This window comes from Eucyclogobius newberryi, unplaced genomic scaffold, assembly GCF_026437365.1.
Source record: "Eucyclogobius newberryi isolate DKJ021-1_F unplaced genomic scaffold, fEucNew1.0.hap1 SCAF_8, whole genome shotgun sequence".
Lineage (NCBI taxonomy): Eukaryota > Metazoa > Chordata > Actinopteri > Gobiiformes > Gobiidae > Eucyclogobius > Eucyclogobius newberryi.
In genome coordinates, this window is record NW_027316500.1 from 3,850,773 (window position 1) to 3,865,483 (window position 14,711).

General features: G+C 38.9%; 1 protein-coding gene across 1 annotated transcript in view; it reads left to right on the top strand.

Annotated features, from left to right (window-relative positions):
• The window catches only part of cdh5 (cadherin 5), a 100,871-nt gene that overhangs the window by 61,661 nt on the left and 24,499 nt on the right, over positions 1-14,711 (top strand). Inside the window, exons 12-13 of the mRNA XM_072437289.1 lie at positions 2,369-2,499; positions 3,730-3,844. Of these exons, the coding sequence (XP_072293390.1) occupies positions 2,369-2,499; positions 3,730-3,844 (246 nt within the window). The remainder of the gene's footprint in view (positions 1-2,368; positions 2,500-3,729; positions 3,845-14,711) is intronic.

The window sequence follows — 14,711 nt, forward strand, 5'->3', positions numbered from 1 at the left end:
TGAAACGCACGCTGTCAAAAGGAGAGAGAGTCAAGGCAAGAAGCAGGAGGAGGTTGTGGCCAGTATATTTTATTTTCAAAATACTCAGCTGTATTAAATGGTTAAATAGCAGAGTTTCTGTAGCCTAATTATGGTTCAACAAAAATAAAAACTTGTTTAATACAATAAAAATAATACAAAATTATACAATCATTTAGATCTATAGGTAGATCTTCGGGCTTTGTTGAATATAAAAGAAGCTTGTGAAACTGTGAATAAAGTACTTTTTATCAGGCTGTGTATGTGCCATTATCAATGCTTTTTCTTTCTGTTAAACTTGAGATTAAAGCAAATTAAGGATTTCAGTGTTTGGTCAATGTACTATTGTGAAATCCTGAGTTGAAATAGGTCAAATTCTAATGGGTCGAAAAAAACTATTACCAGAATTGTACAGTAACGACTCAATCAATCAAGTAATAAATCCCAAGAAAAGTGCCTAAATCAGCTAAAATACAAATCGTATCATTGTTTTTTATATTTACAATTTGTAAAACATTGCATAAGAGTGACTCAGTGGAGTGATCCATGATTGCGAGGCATGTTTCAATCTTAACTCTGCGTCGAAGTCAGCGACATTCACATTTGTAAGTGCAGCAGCTCAGAGACAGAGCAGGAGCAGGTTCTCACACAAACACAGACTGTAGAGAGCAGATAAAGGTACAATAACACAAGTACTATCACTAATGAAGCTGTCTGTGTTTATCTTTCACCAAACGCAGGACGCAGCCATGTTCCGTTTTCTAACTCTGGCTCCACGTAAGAGTTTTGAGTAAAGAATGTTCTAGTGAAAGTGTAGAAGATCTGACCTCCATTAGCCTGGTGACACTGCGGGCTTGATCCATGGAGATAGTCTTGACATAGCAATACAAGTCTCTGGCACACTCTCCACCAGAAAACCTTTGGTGCACCTTTAACTGATGTAGATGTTGTTTTGATGCCACGCTTTCTTCACTTAATACGTGACAAACAGAATTAGTTCATTATATACTTTTTGCAGTGGTCAATTTATTCCTGACCAAATCATTCACAGCAAAAGGTGAATTTAGTTTATAAGTGCTTTCCAAACCTTTCAGAGAAGAGTTTACTGTCATGGTGAACAACATTAGCTTTTAAACCGTGCACTTCCTGCTTTGCGTAGAATAATACGCACTATAATTAGATGCAGACAGCACACAGCGTTCCCATTTTCACCCTAAGAGCTGCTTTTATACTTTATCTGTACAGAGGCCTGTCCCCTTCAAGTATGGAGGCCAACAAAAAGTAGGTTTCTAAGTAGCAGCAGCAACAAGTTAAGTCTAGAGCTTTTTCTCAAGCTATGTTCAAAAATGTCTACAAAGCCCACTTCCTGTCATTGTGTGTGAGTTGAGTTCCTCCAGAGCAGGACGTGGTGGACAAAGCTCTCCTGTCGTCTCCTCAGGATATGGCCGCCTCACTGGATTTGACAAATAGTGCTATTGTCAGAGCCGCTGTTCGAGTTTGAACACTTTCTCTTCAATCATTCGCAATAAAAGATATGATTTTCTTTATCAAAATATAGGTGATCACAAAGCTTTTATTTACATCATGACAAAAGCCGGACCCATTTTAGACCCTTGAGGTTTGGCGGTGATGCTCAGGTGGAGGAGGTTGCCGGTTCAGTCCCAGATGGCTCACTTTGCCTGGCTGAATACGTCAGTGGTGGAGGCTGGAGTTTGTAGTTTGCAGTATTTTGGTCATTTAAGTTATGGATACAAAGTTTTGGCTAACCTGCGTTGTGTTGTGTGTGGGAGGAAAATGCATTTGAAGAAAACGACCTTTGACATCACAATATCCCATATAAAGCTGTGGTGGTGGCAATTAAATAATGAAACTTCTTTAGGTGCAGATTAGAGATGTAGAAGCTTTTATGTCACGAGAGAAATCAGAATAATGTTTTGAGTGGTAGAAGTCTCCCACCAGAACAGAGACCCTCCTGCAGGTTTGTAAATGTTTCATGTAGAGACAAATTCTGATTCAAGTTTACACCTGCTTCTCTCCTGTTTTAGATCTCTAGATGTTTAAACTTTCTCTTCCGAAACTCTGCAATACCATAACTTTAGCACCACATGCGGTTTTTGAGAACGCTAATTCCCCCAAATGAATCACTTTGTCCTGGCGCTGCCTGTGCAGTCTTGCCGTATAAATAGCTCGGTGCTTTCACAGGCTGAGCAGGTGAACATTAGCTCTGCTCCACTGACGACACATGATGATTCAGACAAATTAGACATGCGTTCTGCTGAAGGAAAGCTACATCTGGTGCACGGGGGAGGCAGGACAGATTTTCATATTGTTTTTGTTTGTGTGCTTTCAGATAACTCGGCTGACGTGTTGGTGAAGCAGGGCCCCTTCAGCTTGGACGACTCCAGGGACTACAGCGTGACAGTGCGGGTGGGGGACGGGGGGAGGCCTCTGCTGACCAGTGTCACCCAAGTGGCCATCAAGGTGTGTGTGTGGAGGTTAATGCTCTTGTATGGAAGGTTATGTCCTTTATCTGCATGTATGTGTTTGGTTTTCAGTAGTGCACTATCTTGTCTACATGAAGATGTGATTGTTGGTATGAAATGGCCCAGAATAAAGCATTACATTTTCTTAATCTCCAAGAAGATAGTCAGGTAGTTCCACTAGGCCAGTTTACAGGTCAGATCTGTGGAGAGGTGACCCCGCTATAGTAAATAATGCATGTTTTTAGCAATACAATATCTGTAATAGAGGTTATGCAGATAATATCACAACTTTCTGAATTTTAGAAGTGCATAATTGTGTTCTCTTTCTTTGACTGTTTTGTAATTATGATGCTTTTATTCCTGTTGTGAAGCACTTTGAAATGCCCAGTGTATGAATTGTGCTAAACTTGCCTTGCCTTTGGCAGTGAGTGGCACAAAAGTATGAGAGCGAGTGGTGAGTGTGTCTCCTGTACGAACTCAGAACTCATCTGTGACGTGAAAGAGCTGCTACAGTCTAACCATAAATATGAAAGTCCATCCATCCATTTTCTTCCGCTTATCCGGGGTCTAAGCAGGGACACCCAGACTTCCTCTCCCAAGACACTTCTTCCAACTCCTCCGGGGGGGGTCCTGAGGCGTTCCCAGGCCAGCCGAGAGACATAGAAACACATATGAAAGTCTACAGCTTTATTCAGTTTGTAACTGACATTCAGACCTGTGACTTGTTGTGATTTTGAGATGAAAAATACTGAGCTACACTCACATTTATGCAGATGTTGGGATCACACACAGTTGAATTCATTACCTTTCGCTCCTTAAATAAGACGTTTCTTAGTCCATGGGTTTAGTTGCGAGTTGAAGTGTCCTTTCTCTCCCCCTGCCATTAGGAAAAAAGCTAGCTGAGCTCTGCACAGTCAACAATGTAGAAAGTACTTAACCGTAACAATAGCTATATGGACAAACACAAAGGGAAAAGAAAGCAGTTGTGCCATAGTTCTGTCTCAGTCGGAATGTTTAGAGGCATTTTCCTTTTGAAATATCAATGTTAACTTCTAGATACTTTTAAAACCATTCTCAAGAACATTCCAAGCTATAGCATCTCCATGGAGACAAAGAGGGGATGGTTACACTGTACCTCTTTAAAATTATATTCACCTATGATTTTTGGGAAAAAATGTGTCCGGTAATTTGACTTTCCTTCTTTCATTCCTCCGGTGATGGTCCACAGGCGTGTCGCTGTGACCACCGCAGAGTCCCGACCCAGTGCAAGGCGGCCGCTCGCAGGATGGGCGTCAGCGTGCACGCCCTCATCGCCATTCTGCTCTGCATACTCACCATCCTGGGTACGTGTAGTGGACTTACCATTTGGTCTATAAGTGTTCTTTGTGCCAGTGTCAACAAAAGAGACGTATTTCGCTTTGTATTTCAAATTAAATTGGGCGCATGTTGATTATTCAGTCAGTTAAGAAACTGCACTGAGAGATATTCATTTGGAAGTTCTTCTGTCGTTTACTCACATAACTGTAAGACTAAAATGTATTACAAGTTTTTCATCACGTAATGTTTCCACATAAAAATAGTATAAAAGAGTATTTTACGTGGCAAAAATGTCAAAATTTGATACAAAAAACCTACAGAGAGGTGTTTAGATATCTTATTTAGTATTTGAGAAAATTAGATCCGGTTGTGACGTCAGTACGATCTGTCAAAATCTCAGTAAGTCAAAGATTGTAACGGAGGAGCTACTTAAATGAGCTAAGCTTTAATGGCTGATCTGTGGGAGAAAATGCATTTGGAGAAAACGGCCTTTGAAGTGACAATGTCCAAAGTAAATCTATGGATACAAGTTAAAATTATAAAATAAAACATCTCTGTAGTGTCCCGCCTTAATGGCCCTTCATTCTAGGCCCCACATACATGAGTACAACAGAAAGTGAAGTCTCTGTAGTGTCTTATCAAAGCACACAACTGCACAATCCTCTCAAATCACATATTTGTAAAATACATTACAATAATGCTAAGATCTTCTATCTTCTACATTGCTTTGGTCCTGGTGATTTGTGGCCAGTAAATAAATACATTACACTTATTTAAAGGTGCACTATGTAACATTTCATCATAGTATGTCGGGATGAATACTATATTGTTGCTATAGTTTTTGTTTGCTGACACAAGAAGTGAATCACAGAGACACTTCACTTTGGCCCTGCTATAAATATGGTTGTATTTCTGCAGAGAACTTTTCTTTTTGCTTCTGGTGTTGTTAGTTTTATGAATAATGCAGCAGAGGATGTGGAAATAATGCCTACGGTCGTCAGCTCTGCATTCTCTTTGATTCTGCACCTTAGCCCTCCGCGCTGCTCTGGTTTATGGCATACTAGGGGGAACAAAAAATTAAATTCCGTCATGCCGGGGCGGAAACCGAATGGAAATTGCTGGTCAATTTAAGGACTCTATGGAAACAAAGGAGTCATGAAAAGATCCAATTTCAACCTGTGGAGACGATCCAAGGTGAAAGGTTAAAGGGACATATTATTTAGAACAAAGTGTTTCTTCATTATTAGTTTACTCAATCGTATTTGGATTGATACCTGCATGCTTGAGTCATCCTCCAACTGATGATTGACTGCTCAGAAAAGTCCTGTTTCACCTACCCCCTCTCCCACCAGACTCCAGAGTTGCATGTAGAGATACAAGATAAAAACATACATTATTAAGCTGTTTTAGATCAATATTGCAGTTGAACAAAATGTAAAACGTTGTACCGTACTAAATACATGAAAAAAAACGAAATTTGTCTCATTTAATTGATGCATACAGACCCAAAAATCAATGGTGATGGAGGAGGAGATGAGGAGGCTGAGGAGGCCGATGGTTCTGCTGCTGCGGCGGTGGAGATATAGAGTTGAAAGAGAATTGTTACTGAAATGGTTGGGGAAATGCATGTACGTAAACCTGGGAACTACGATTGAGGCATCAGGATTGGAATATCAAACATCTCAATTAGAAACGTGGAGAAGTACGAAAGTGAAAGTCAAAACTACTGGAGCGTCACTGTGTTCATTTGCGCTGCGTGTACAAATAACTAGTAAGTAATGCAGTTCCTCGTGTCTGAAGATCAAATGCTTAACGTAATTAAGATGTTGCTTTTCTATCTTTGCCAAAAGTCTGGTTAACTTATGTATTTCAGCTACAAAGTTTGCTGACATGACTAAACTCTCCTGAATTCTATTCTGCTGTGGACTGGGACGAGAGCCTGAGTTGATGTGAATTTGGTTGTTCAGGAGGCAGGACCAAGGAGGAAATACAGTCTTCTTAGTGGGATATGTGTGGGATTCAAAGATCTGGAGCATCTTCAGATCTGGAGTGTGGCTGCAACCAAAACTGAACTTTAAAACTCTTTTCCATCCATTAATATATTATGCATTATTCAGTTTGATTAGACTACCTGGGACATCATGTTTTATAAGTACAACTTCAACTGTGATGATAGAGAGCACAGAGTTAGTCAGGTGTGAAGCCGCTATTTCCCTTTGTTCACACACTACACACGCCACATGCCAATTAAATGTTTGTAGATTGCTGTTAGTCCTATTTTATTTACCTAAGCTCAATTCAGTTTATGCACAAACTCAGAGCGCATCCTACAGATAATTACCCACTCCATAATTACTGTTTTCATGATTGCTTTATCGAAGCAGTTTATGTGATTGATTTATGTTAGGTTAATAGACTATGTGTTGTTTTTTCTTCAGGCATTTGCTTTTTTTAGCCGTCTCTTTTTAGCCGTCTCTTGAAAGCAGCTTGAAAACTTGTGGAAAAGAGGGAACTCGAGCACATGGGCTAACCGAGCTAATGCTAGCGCTGCCTTTTCACCTCACTAAAAGAGGCTAGAGACTATTGTGGGAACGGCCTCTGCTCTAATGAGAAGTTTATCTTATCGAGCGGCACCAAACATTATTAACTATTAATACGCTCCACTATCTCCCCTCTCCCTTTGGGCCTCCCCTCTCCTTTCTTTATCACACACCTCCAACGCGGGACAGATTAACTATTTAACGCCGCCGCCATTATCTAGCGTAGCCCAGAGCAATTTAGCGTGCACATTTTCCCACACGGACTAGAATTGGACATGCCAGAGGAGGACGTTTTTTCCCAGTAACAGAAGAAAGGCTGTCTTATTTCGTGCCAGTTATCGCGTTAGCTTATTAAACTCGGGAGCATGTGTTGTAAAAGATTAAAAGGTTGGTTTCCCATGCTAAAGTTGGATTGAGTGGCTTCGCTAACCAGGCATACGCTAACACCGGCATGGCTAATGGGAGGTTCGTATCAGGTCTGAGGCAGCATGTCCAAAATGTCCTTGCTAGACTCCTTCGCATCTTAAGCTATGTTTCGCTTCATTGCTGTGTGGGCGTAAAAGTGGAATAAAGTTTGGTTCATTTTGTGATTTTGAAAAAGTGCAACAAAAAAAAGTGCATAGAGTGAGCATTAGCGGTGCAGTGTGTTTTGCAGCTGCCGGAAAAATTAAAGGTAGTGGGAGGATCAAAACCAAATACCGATATATATATATAGATATGACATAGGTATAGAAAATTATCAATATAAAAAATGTGTTGTTTCTACCACTGCGGGGTTGTAGGTTTGATTACAGCCCTCAACAGTTTGCCGAATGTCTCTCCTCTTGCTTCCCATTTCACGCTGCAGCTGTCCTGTCAGCCTTCAGGCCTGAAAAATCTTTATTTGAAAAGAGAAAGAAGAGAAAATCTGATCACTAATATCCCCCTCACAGTTGAAAGGCTGCCCATTTGTATCATGCCTCAGCCCATTCTGTTGTTGTGTCCTTGGGCAAGAAACATTTTCCCTGTCCAATCACAAACAGTCGACAGGTTGTGATAGGTATGACATCTGAGATAAAAATCTGCTAAATCACCACACACTATGACTGTTCACAATGATGTTCAGAAAGCCTCCAAAACTAAATGACTTTACCATTTAATCAGGGAGTTACAGAGTAAGCACTTTGTTCTTCCTCCATTCTTATCCAAGAAGTTCAGACGCAGAACGGAATACAAACTTTTCTGCTGCATCATTTGGACCGTTCACTTCTGTTTAGTCTGTCGTCCAGAAGCTTTTTGAAGTGGCTCCAGATGTGTGAACCAATATGAAAACTTACCAACTACCCCATTAATTCAAGAAACATTGCAAACATACACTTAATTCAAAGAGCTGCAGTGGTGTAGGGGGTTGAGTTCTGCCCACCAGGGGAAGGGTAACCAGTTCAAACACCGTCCAACAACATTTAACGATGAAGGATGTGACTTTTCAGGTTGAAGTTGCATATCTTTATTTATTGCAACAACAACAAATGCATTCTTACTGTGAGCAGACATGCCTCTCCACTGATCTGACCTGTAACAGTAAGTTTGATGCCATAATGTGAAGCTATAACATCGTCATGGAGACAAACAGATGGCAAACTCACCAGAGAAATGACACATTAAGTAAACTCAAGCAATGTTTCTAAATTTAGAAGTGTGATTGAAGATATTGAAAATAAATGTTCTAACACTAATTATGACCTGTTATGATGCACTTAATTTGAGTAGTTTATGACTCATTCATAGATCTGAACCAGGATCTTGGAGTGGAATATCCAGCTGGAGCAAAGCAAAAATAGCACCAGCAAAACGATACCAAAATTAAAAATAAATCAATATATATATATATATATATATATTACTCCATATTCAATGGAGTAATATTTCTCCAATAATCCCTAAACAAGAATCAAGTATATAATACAAACAAGAATAACGTACACAAGTTACTGTTTGTTTAATTTAACTTATACTGCTTCATGTTTTAGTCTTATGTTTTTTCCATGGTAAATTAAATAACACTTAAAGCAGAACTAAGTAACATTTCCCCTTGTTGAACTTCTTTGTAAGTCCCTGTGATGGTTAAATATGTATTTTCGGGATGTTTGAAGTGTCCGTCGTCGCCCCCTGCTGTCTTTGGGTCAAAAACCAGCCTTCCAACATTTGCCGACATGGACCTGAAGAAAACTCCCCTGAGAAACCCTGGCTCTTTGTTTTTTATATTTGGTAATGTGAAATGTTTTTAATTATTCTGTTTTATTACGACGAAGAAAGAAATTGCCAGAGTTACTTAGCGCTGCTTTAAACCTGCTTTGATTAGATCTATAAGATTATTCCACACGCCACACATTTAGACACATTTAGACACATTTAGACACAGTTATAGAGCTTTGTGGACAATTCACTTGTTTGAGTCCAAGATAAAGCAATGGTTGGAAAACTCCACAAATAAATTTAATCCAGTTTTCTTACATTCAACCACATTTCGCAATTTTCCGACTAAATTAAAAGTACAAAATGATGCTCTGTATTCCAATTATTTCCACAGTGTGACAGACATGACAATTTGTCAGTTTGATGATGCAGAAACAGATGGTTAACAACAGATTTCCTATTTTATTTAACCACTTTATTTATTCCAGACTCGCTTCTACATCTGCTGGCGGCGTGTTTGGATTACTCTTATCTGTTATAGTGCCCTTGTCAATCATAGGTTCACCTTACAAGCTGTTTTGGCTGTTTTTTGGCCAGCACACACCTTTTTTATTCCAAAAATATTTTCGCAAACATTATATCTCAATATTCAGTGTTCAGTGTTCAGTATTGGAAGATAAAAATTACGCTTCAGAGACTTAAACACATGAGTGACTAGTAATGAGTGGTTTATTGTACGAAGATACTTTCGCACCAATATTTACCCAGAGTTCCTAATAGTGCTGCTGGTGAAAAGGAAGCGACTGAAATGTGGCTGCTGCTGTGAAGGTGGAAGTTATACGAATATAATATTTCCAATACAATTTCAGTGTTAAGGAAAAGGCTGACACTGATTTCGAAAACCACAATCAGAAGAACAGACCTTTTTTTAGACAATACAATGTCAACACAAACTCATTGTATTTTTTATGTGGTCTTCAACAAAGTGTGACGTATGTAGCGACCTTTCTACTGTTTGTAACCAGAGCGCCTCCATCTAAAGTTCCATACCTTAGCTCCAGTGTTATGTCATGCCAATACTGAAATATGGATGTTGATGATGATAATGGATTGGCGATCGCTTCATATGGCACTAAAAGAGAGCAAAATGAACGCAGTGCAAAATGAGCAAACTCACTACTGACCGCTTGATAAACTTCTTAAATCTAACATGTGGGACAATAATGGGCCACAACAGTTTGACAATAGAATGATAGTTTCATTTCATCAGTTAGATATCGCAGCCGTTTACTCTTCGGCAAACGTAGCAAACAAAAAGGTCTGCGGTTCAAATCCCGCTCCCGACATTTAAGAACTGGCGAGTCCCTCACTGAAAAAGCGCTGTATAAATGTGAGTATTTAACAGACTATCAGTACCATGTGTGCACGCTATAAACTTGCCACGCCTGGAACAGTCAAGACCCTTCTATTACTGTGTACTGTAGGATGTCGTTTTTTACAGTATTAATGTTTGTTCAAATGAGGTTCTAGGTGTGTTACTAGTTTCAGTATCAATTAGTGGATATCGTTTTGTTTTTTTTAACCTCTCTGGTCAAGTCTAGTGACCAGTGGGATATTTGGATTGTCACTTGTTTCCACACATTTCATGCGAGCTCGGCAGCCCCTCTGTTCTGGACAACAATCTAACATTTTTTTTGTCTGATCATGACAACAATTTCAACAAAGGCATTAACAGTTTGTAATTGAACCCACTAGAAGACCATTTTAATTTGTTTTGCATGAGATATCAATTGCACAAAGAAACCACAATGTTAGAACCAAGAGTCTGGTCATAAAGAATTCCAGAAACTTGACCTTTGCAGATGACACGCACTAAGTATGGGAGTTCCAGGGAGGTACGCTCGCTGCAGAATTCATATATTAAATACAACTAAGGCGTAATAGAAGCCAGATGAACACACAAGAAGACCCATACAGACTGTGAATCACTTATATATTCTCTCGTACTTTAAAAGCTCTCCATATGTGTCAGCTGATGAACCACGCAGTATTTTTCCACCTCGTTTGATTGACAAGCCACACCATCCCCTGAAACATTATCACTCCAATTAGAAGAATAAAAGAGGTGTAAATGATGTCGTCCTCAGTCTCACACAGGAAATGGAGTTCTCAGTCATGTATTTAAAGCGGACATAAAATGCAACATCAATTTTATGTCATGTTGTTTATTCAAAAAAAGAAAAACATACCTTAAGTGCTTTTGCATGCTACATTTCCTTCACGACTCATAGAATTGATCTTCAGTCACTAAACTAAGCATCAGAGGGACAGTTATTTGCAGAACTTGCTCAGAGAAGTATTTTTACATTCAGATGGTCCTTAAGTGGTTTATAACTATAGCTGCTAGCATATTAGCATAGTTTTTAGCATTCTAAGATGTCAGTATTCAGGAAGTTGGTTTAAATATGGACAATGAATAAATTATGCACAAAAATGCAACTCCAGGTATTTGATGATACAAATAATGTCATATTGTTAAAAGCTAATTTATGTATAAATTCTTATTATTTTTAATAGCATAAAATTGGGACTTTATGGTGGGACACTACAGGCAAAATTATTATTGTGTGCTTTTTGGTTAGTTTGCGCTCTCAACAAATACATAGAAACAACTTTGTTCAATCTGCTTCTAAAGATATTAAATTTTTTGATTGATCCACTTCAATAAATCAATAAATGTATATGTGTTTTCTCCACATAGAGACATACAAATCAGCACCAAAATCTAAGCCTCTTAAAACTCAAAGAAATGTGTCAAATCTTGATAATGTTGTTGTTGGTTTTTTACACACATTTTCAGTAAGATCTTGTTTTCTCAAATAGTAAATATATTCCAAATTCTCCCCTGTACATGATGTAAATGACGTCCTGGCTCTATCTATTTTTCAGATAGTGTGTATGTTTGTATTGTCATTAAATGCCTTATTTTTATATGAAAAACTTGCAAACAGTTTGCATATATGTATGATATTTTACAGAAGAACTTTTAAATGGCTATAGCTAAAGATAGTTATTCTACTTATAGGGTCTTGCTTTAATCAGCACCAGATGGACCAAAGCAGTACTTATCGAGAATACTGCATATAAATGTTATATTTCCCATACATCATTGCACGCTCCATATGATCCATAATCATAACTGCTTTGATAAATGTCTTGGCATCACACAGGAAATGACTTTCTCAGTCTACACTATTTCATTTGTAGTGAACAGAGAAAGTTGTCTGGCTGAAGTTGTGTTCTAAGAATATCTCTGTAGCTGCAGGTGACGCCTGAAGTGCTTCACCGTCATTATCCCGTTTCCGCTTACTCTGCTCGTCTTTCTCAAATTCTCACTTTGTTTATTTTCGCCGAGGAAACAGTGTCTAACCTTGGTTTCCTCTCCACCTGGTCGTTCCACCTCGCTGCTCCAGCTATTGACGGAATTGTTCTTGTTTTTCTTTACCTCTGTGGAGTTGAATGAGTTTTGGGGGCTTTGGGGCAGGCATGGCATTGGCAGACAGCGCATCTATCCAGGCGCCATGCTCATTTTCTCCCATTTTTTATATTGTAGATTTGGGTGCAAATTGCTCTTCTTTTGCCTCTCTGGGACTTGGGTAATTATTCTGCTGTGGTTTTGCAGGAAACTTCACACTCGTCTTGATTTATTTTCATCTTTTCCTGTGATGTGAGTTTTTTTCAGTTTTTAAATATATTAAACAGAGACAAATTCATTCCAAATTAGATTTTTTTCCATTTTACAAATGTCAATTACTATTCGGTCCAGCATTTGAATGTTGGTGCTGTCATTTTTCAAAAGTACGTTGAGAGGTATCCATCTATTGTGTCCATGGCAGGAGTTTTGAGGCCCAAATACATGTCAAAAACAGTCTGTAGGGCTTTGTTTTATTTATATATATATATATATATATATATATATATATATCTATATATATATATATATATATATATATATATATATATATATATATATATATATATATATATATATATATATAAATAAAACAATTTATATGATGATGTGTTGTTGCAATAGTAATCCTGCTATATATATATATATATATATATATATATATATATATATAGATATAGATATATATATATATATATATATATATATATATAGATAGATATATATATATATATAGAGATAGATAGATATAGTGGCACTGCAATGTCCACCACAGCTTTCCTCTGACCCTTGTTGACCACCACTATGTCCGGTTGGTTGACAATTACCATTCTGTCCGTCTGTAACTGGAAGTCCCAGAGGACCTTGGCTCGGTCGTTCTCTTCCACCTTTGGACCTTGGCTCGGTCTTTCTCTTCCACCTTTGGAGGTGTTTGCCACTTAGTCACCATCCGCCCACACTTCTCTGGTCCGATAGACATTCCAATGTCTGAGCTGTAGATCCTGGTGGTGTGGATCAGGGAGTCAATGTCCCGCTCGCTCTTAGAACGCAGTTTGATGTCGTCCATGTAGAGGAGGTGACTGATGGTGTCCCCATTCCTGAGTCAGTATCCATAGCCAGTCTTGCTCATTATTTGGCTGAGGGGTTCAGATTTTCATCTCTGGAACCAAGCGGAGGGACTGTTGAGCTCCATAGAACAGTGGATGGATAATAATAAATATTAGAGATGCACCGATCCATCTTTTCATTTCCGATAATATCGATATTTGGGCTTTGAGTATCTACCTGATAACAACCGATACAGGTTAGTTTCCTTAAATTATGTTAGAATTTCTACACCCATTAAAGATGGATGAACTCTCCCAGGAGGAGCCTCATGTGACTTACCTCTATGTTTTCTGTTTGCTGTAGAAACTATTTCATTACACTGAGCTTCCACATGACCGTGTTTACTGAGCTCGTGTTCCAAACATGCATAATTGGAATCACAGAAGACACGGAATCGATACCAGATCAATGAAACTTTCTTTCCAGTATTGGCATTGATATCAATACTGGTATTGGGGCATTACAAATATTTATGATTTATTTTGTTTATGATGTAAGTGCAAGATATAAGTGCTTTATGCCAATGACTAGCTGAATAACCTCTGATCACTAATTACTTCTTAATTAATGAATATGTGGTCCCACAACTAACGTGTTATCAGTTTTATGTGAAACAAAAAAGAAGGTGTTTTTCTGTCAGAATCCTCTGCACACGAGGCCTTTCCAGATGAGTCCTGCTTTGTGTCTAAAGTACGGGCGTGTGATATTAAGAGCATGAAATATTCATGTGGGATGTGGGGTAGCGCCAGCATGAACTCTTCCACTGCATTACAGAGCTCTGACAGGGCCATAGGGGAAATATATAGGTGACATATGAGTTCTAATCTCATGTTCTCAGACAGAGGGATGCCCTATATTAGATTATTACTTAGAGAGAAGATTTAGAAAGTTTTAATAATAAGTAAATGGAACTTTTGCTAACATAGATTGAAAGTGGCTGGCCCTCTCGCCTCACAGCAAGAAGGTTTTGGGTTTGAGTCCCGGAACTCCAGGTTTCCCCCATCAACCCAAAAGGCATCGTAGGTCAAATCATCCAGCAAAGTCCAGCTCAAGTCGTCTCGTTTATAAGAAGTGAAGACGTGAAACTCTGACTAAACCCAAACTTCACGTAAGCAGAAAGATGTAAATATATTTATAACATTCTGTAACGCACTCCAGCAGGTGATTTCCTCCTCACGGATCACACCTCCTCCACTCCTCCAACTCACCATGTAAGGATAGTGCAAAGTGATTCTGAAGGAGATTTAACTTAAACATGAGTCAATAATGAGCAGGTTTGATTGACACATAGATCCACAGTGTTAGGGGCAGACACCTGATCTTTAGTGACATCTCTGATTTTCTGACTAAATTGCCCTGTCATTAAACAACTAAACAGTAAAGTAGTGCTCAAACGTGTGGCTTTAGCCCAGAGCTTCTCAAAGTGCGGGGCGCGCCCGTTTTGGGCAGCGCAGAGCCGTGGGGCGCGCAATGTTTGGAGAAATGTGCGCACATCAAGCATGACTGTCGTCTTTTGACCAACAGGAAAATGCAATGACAACACGGGGTTAATCTCTAAAGACAAGAAAGCTCTGTGGGTCAGCTCTGTGGGTCAGCTCT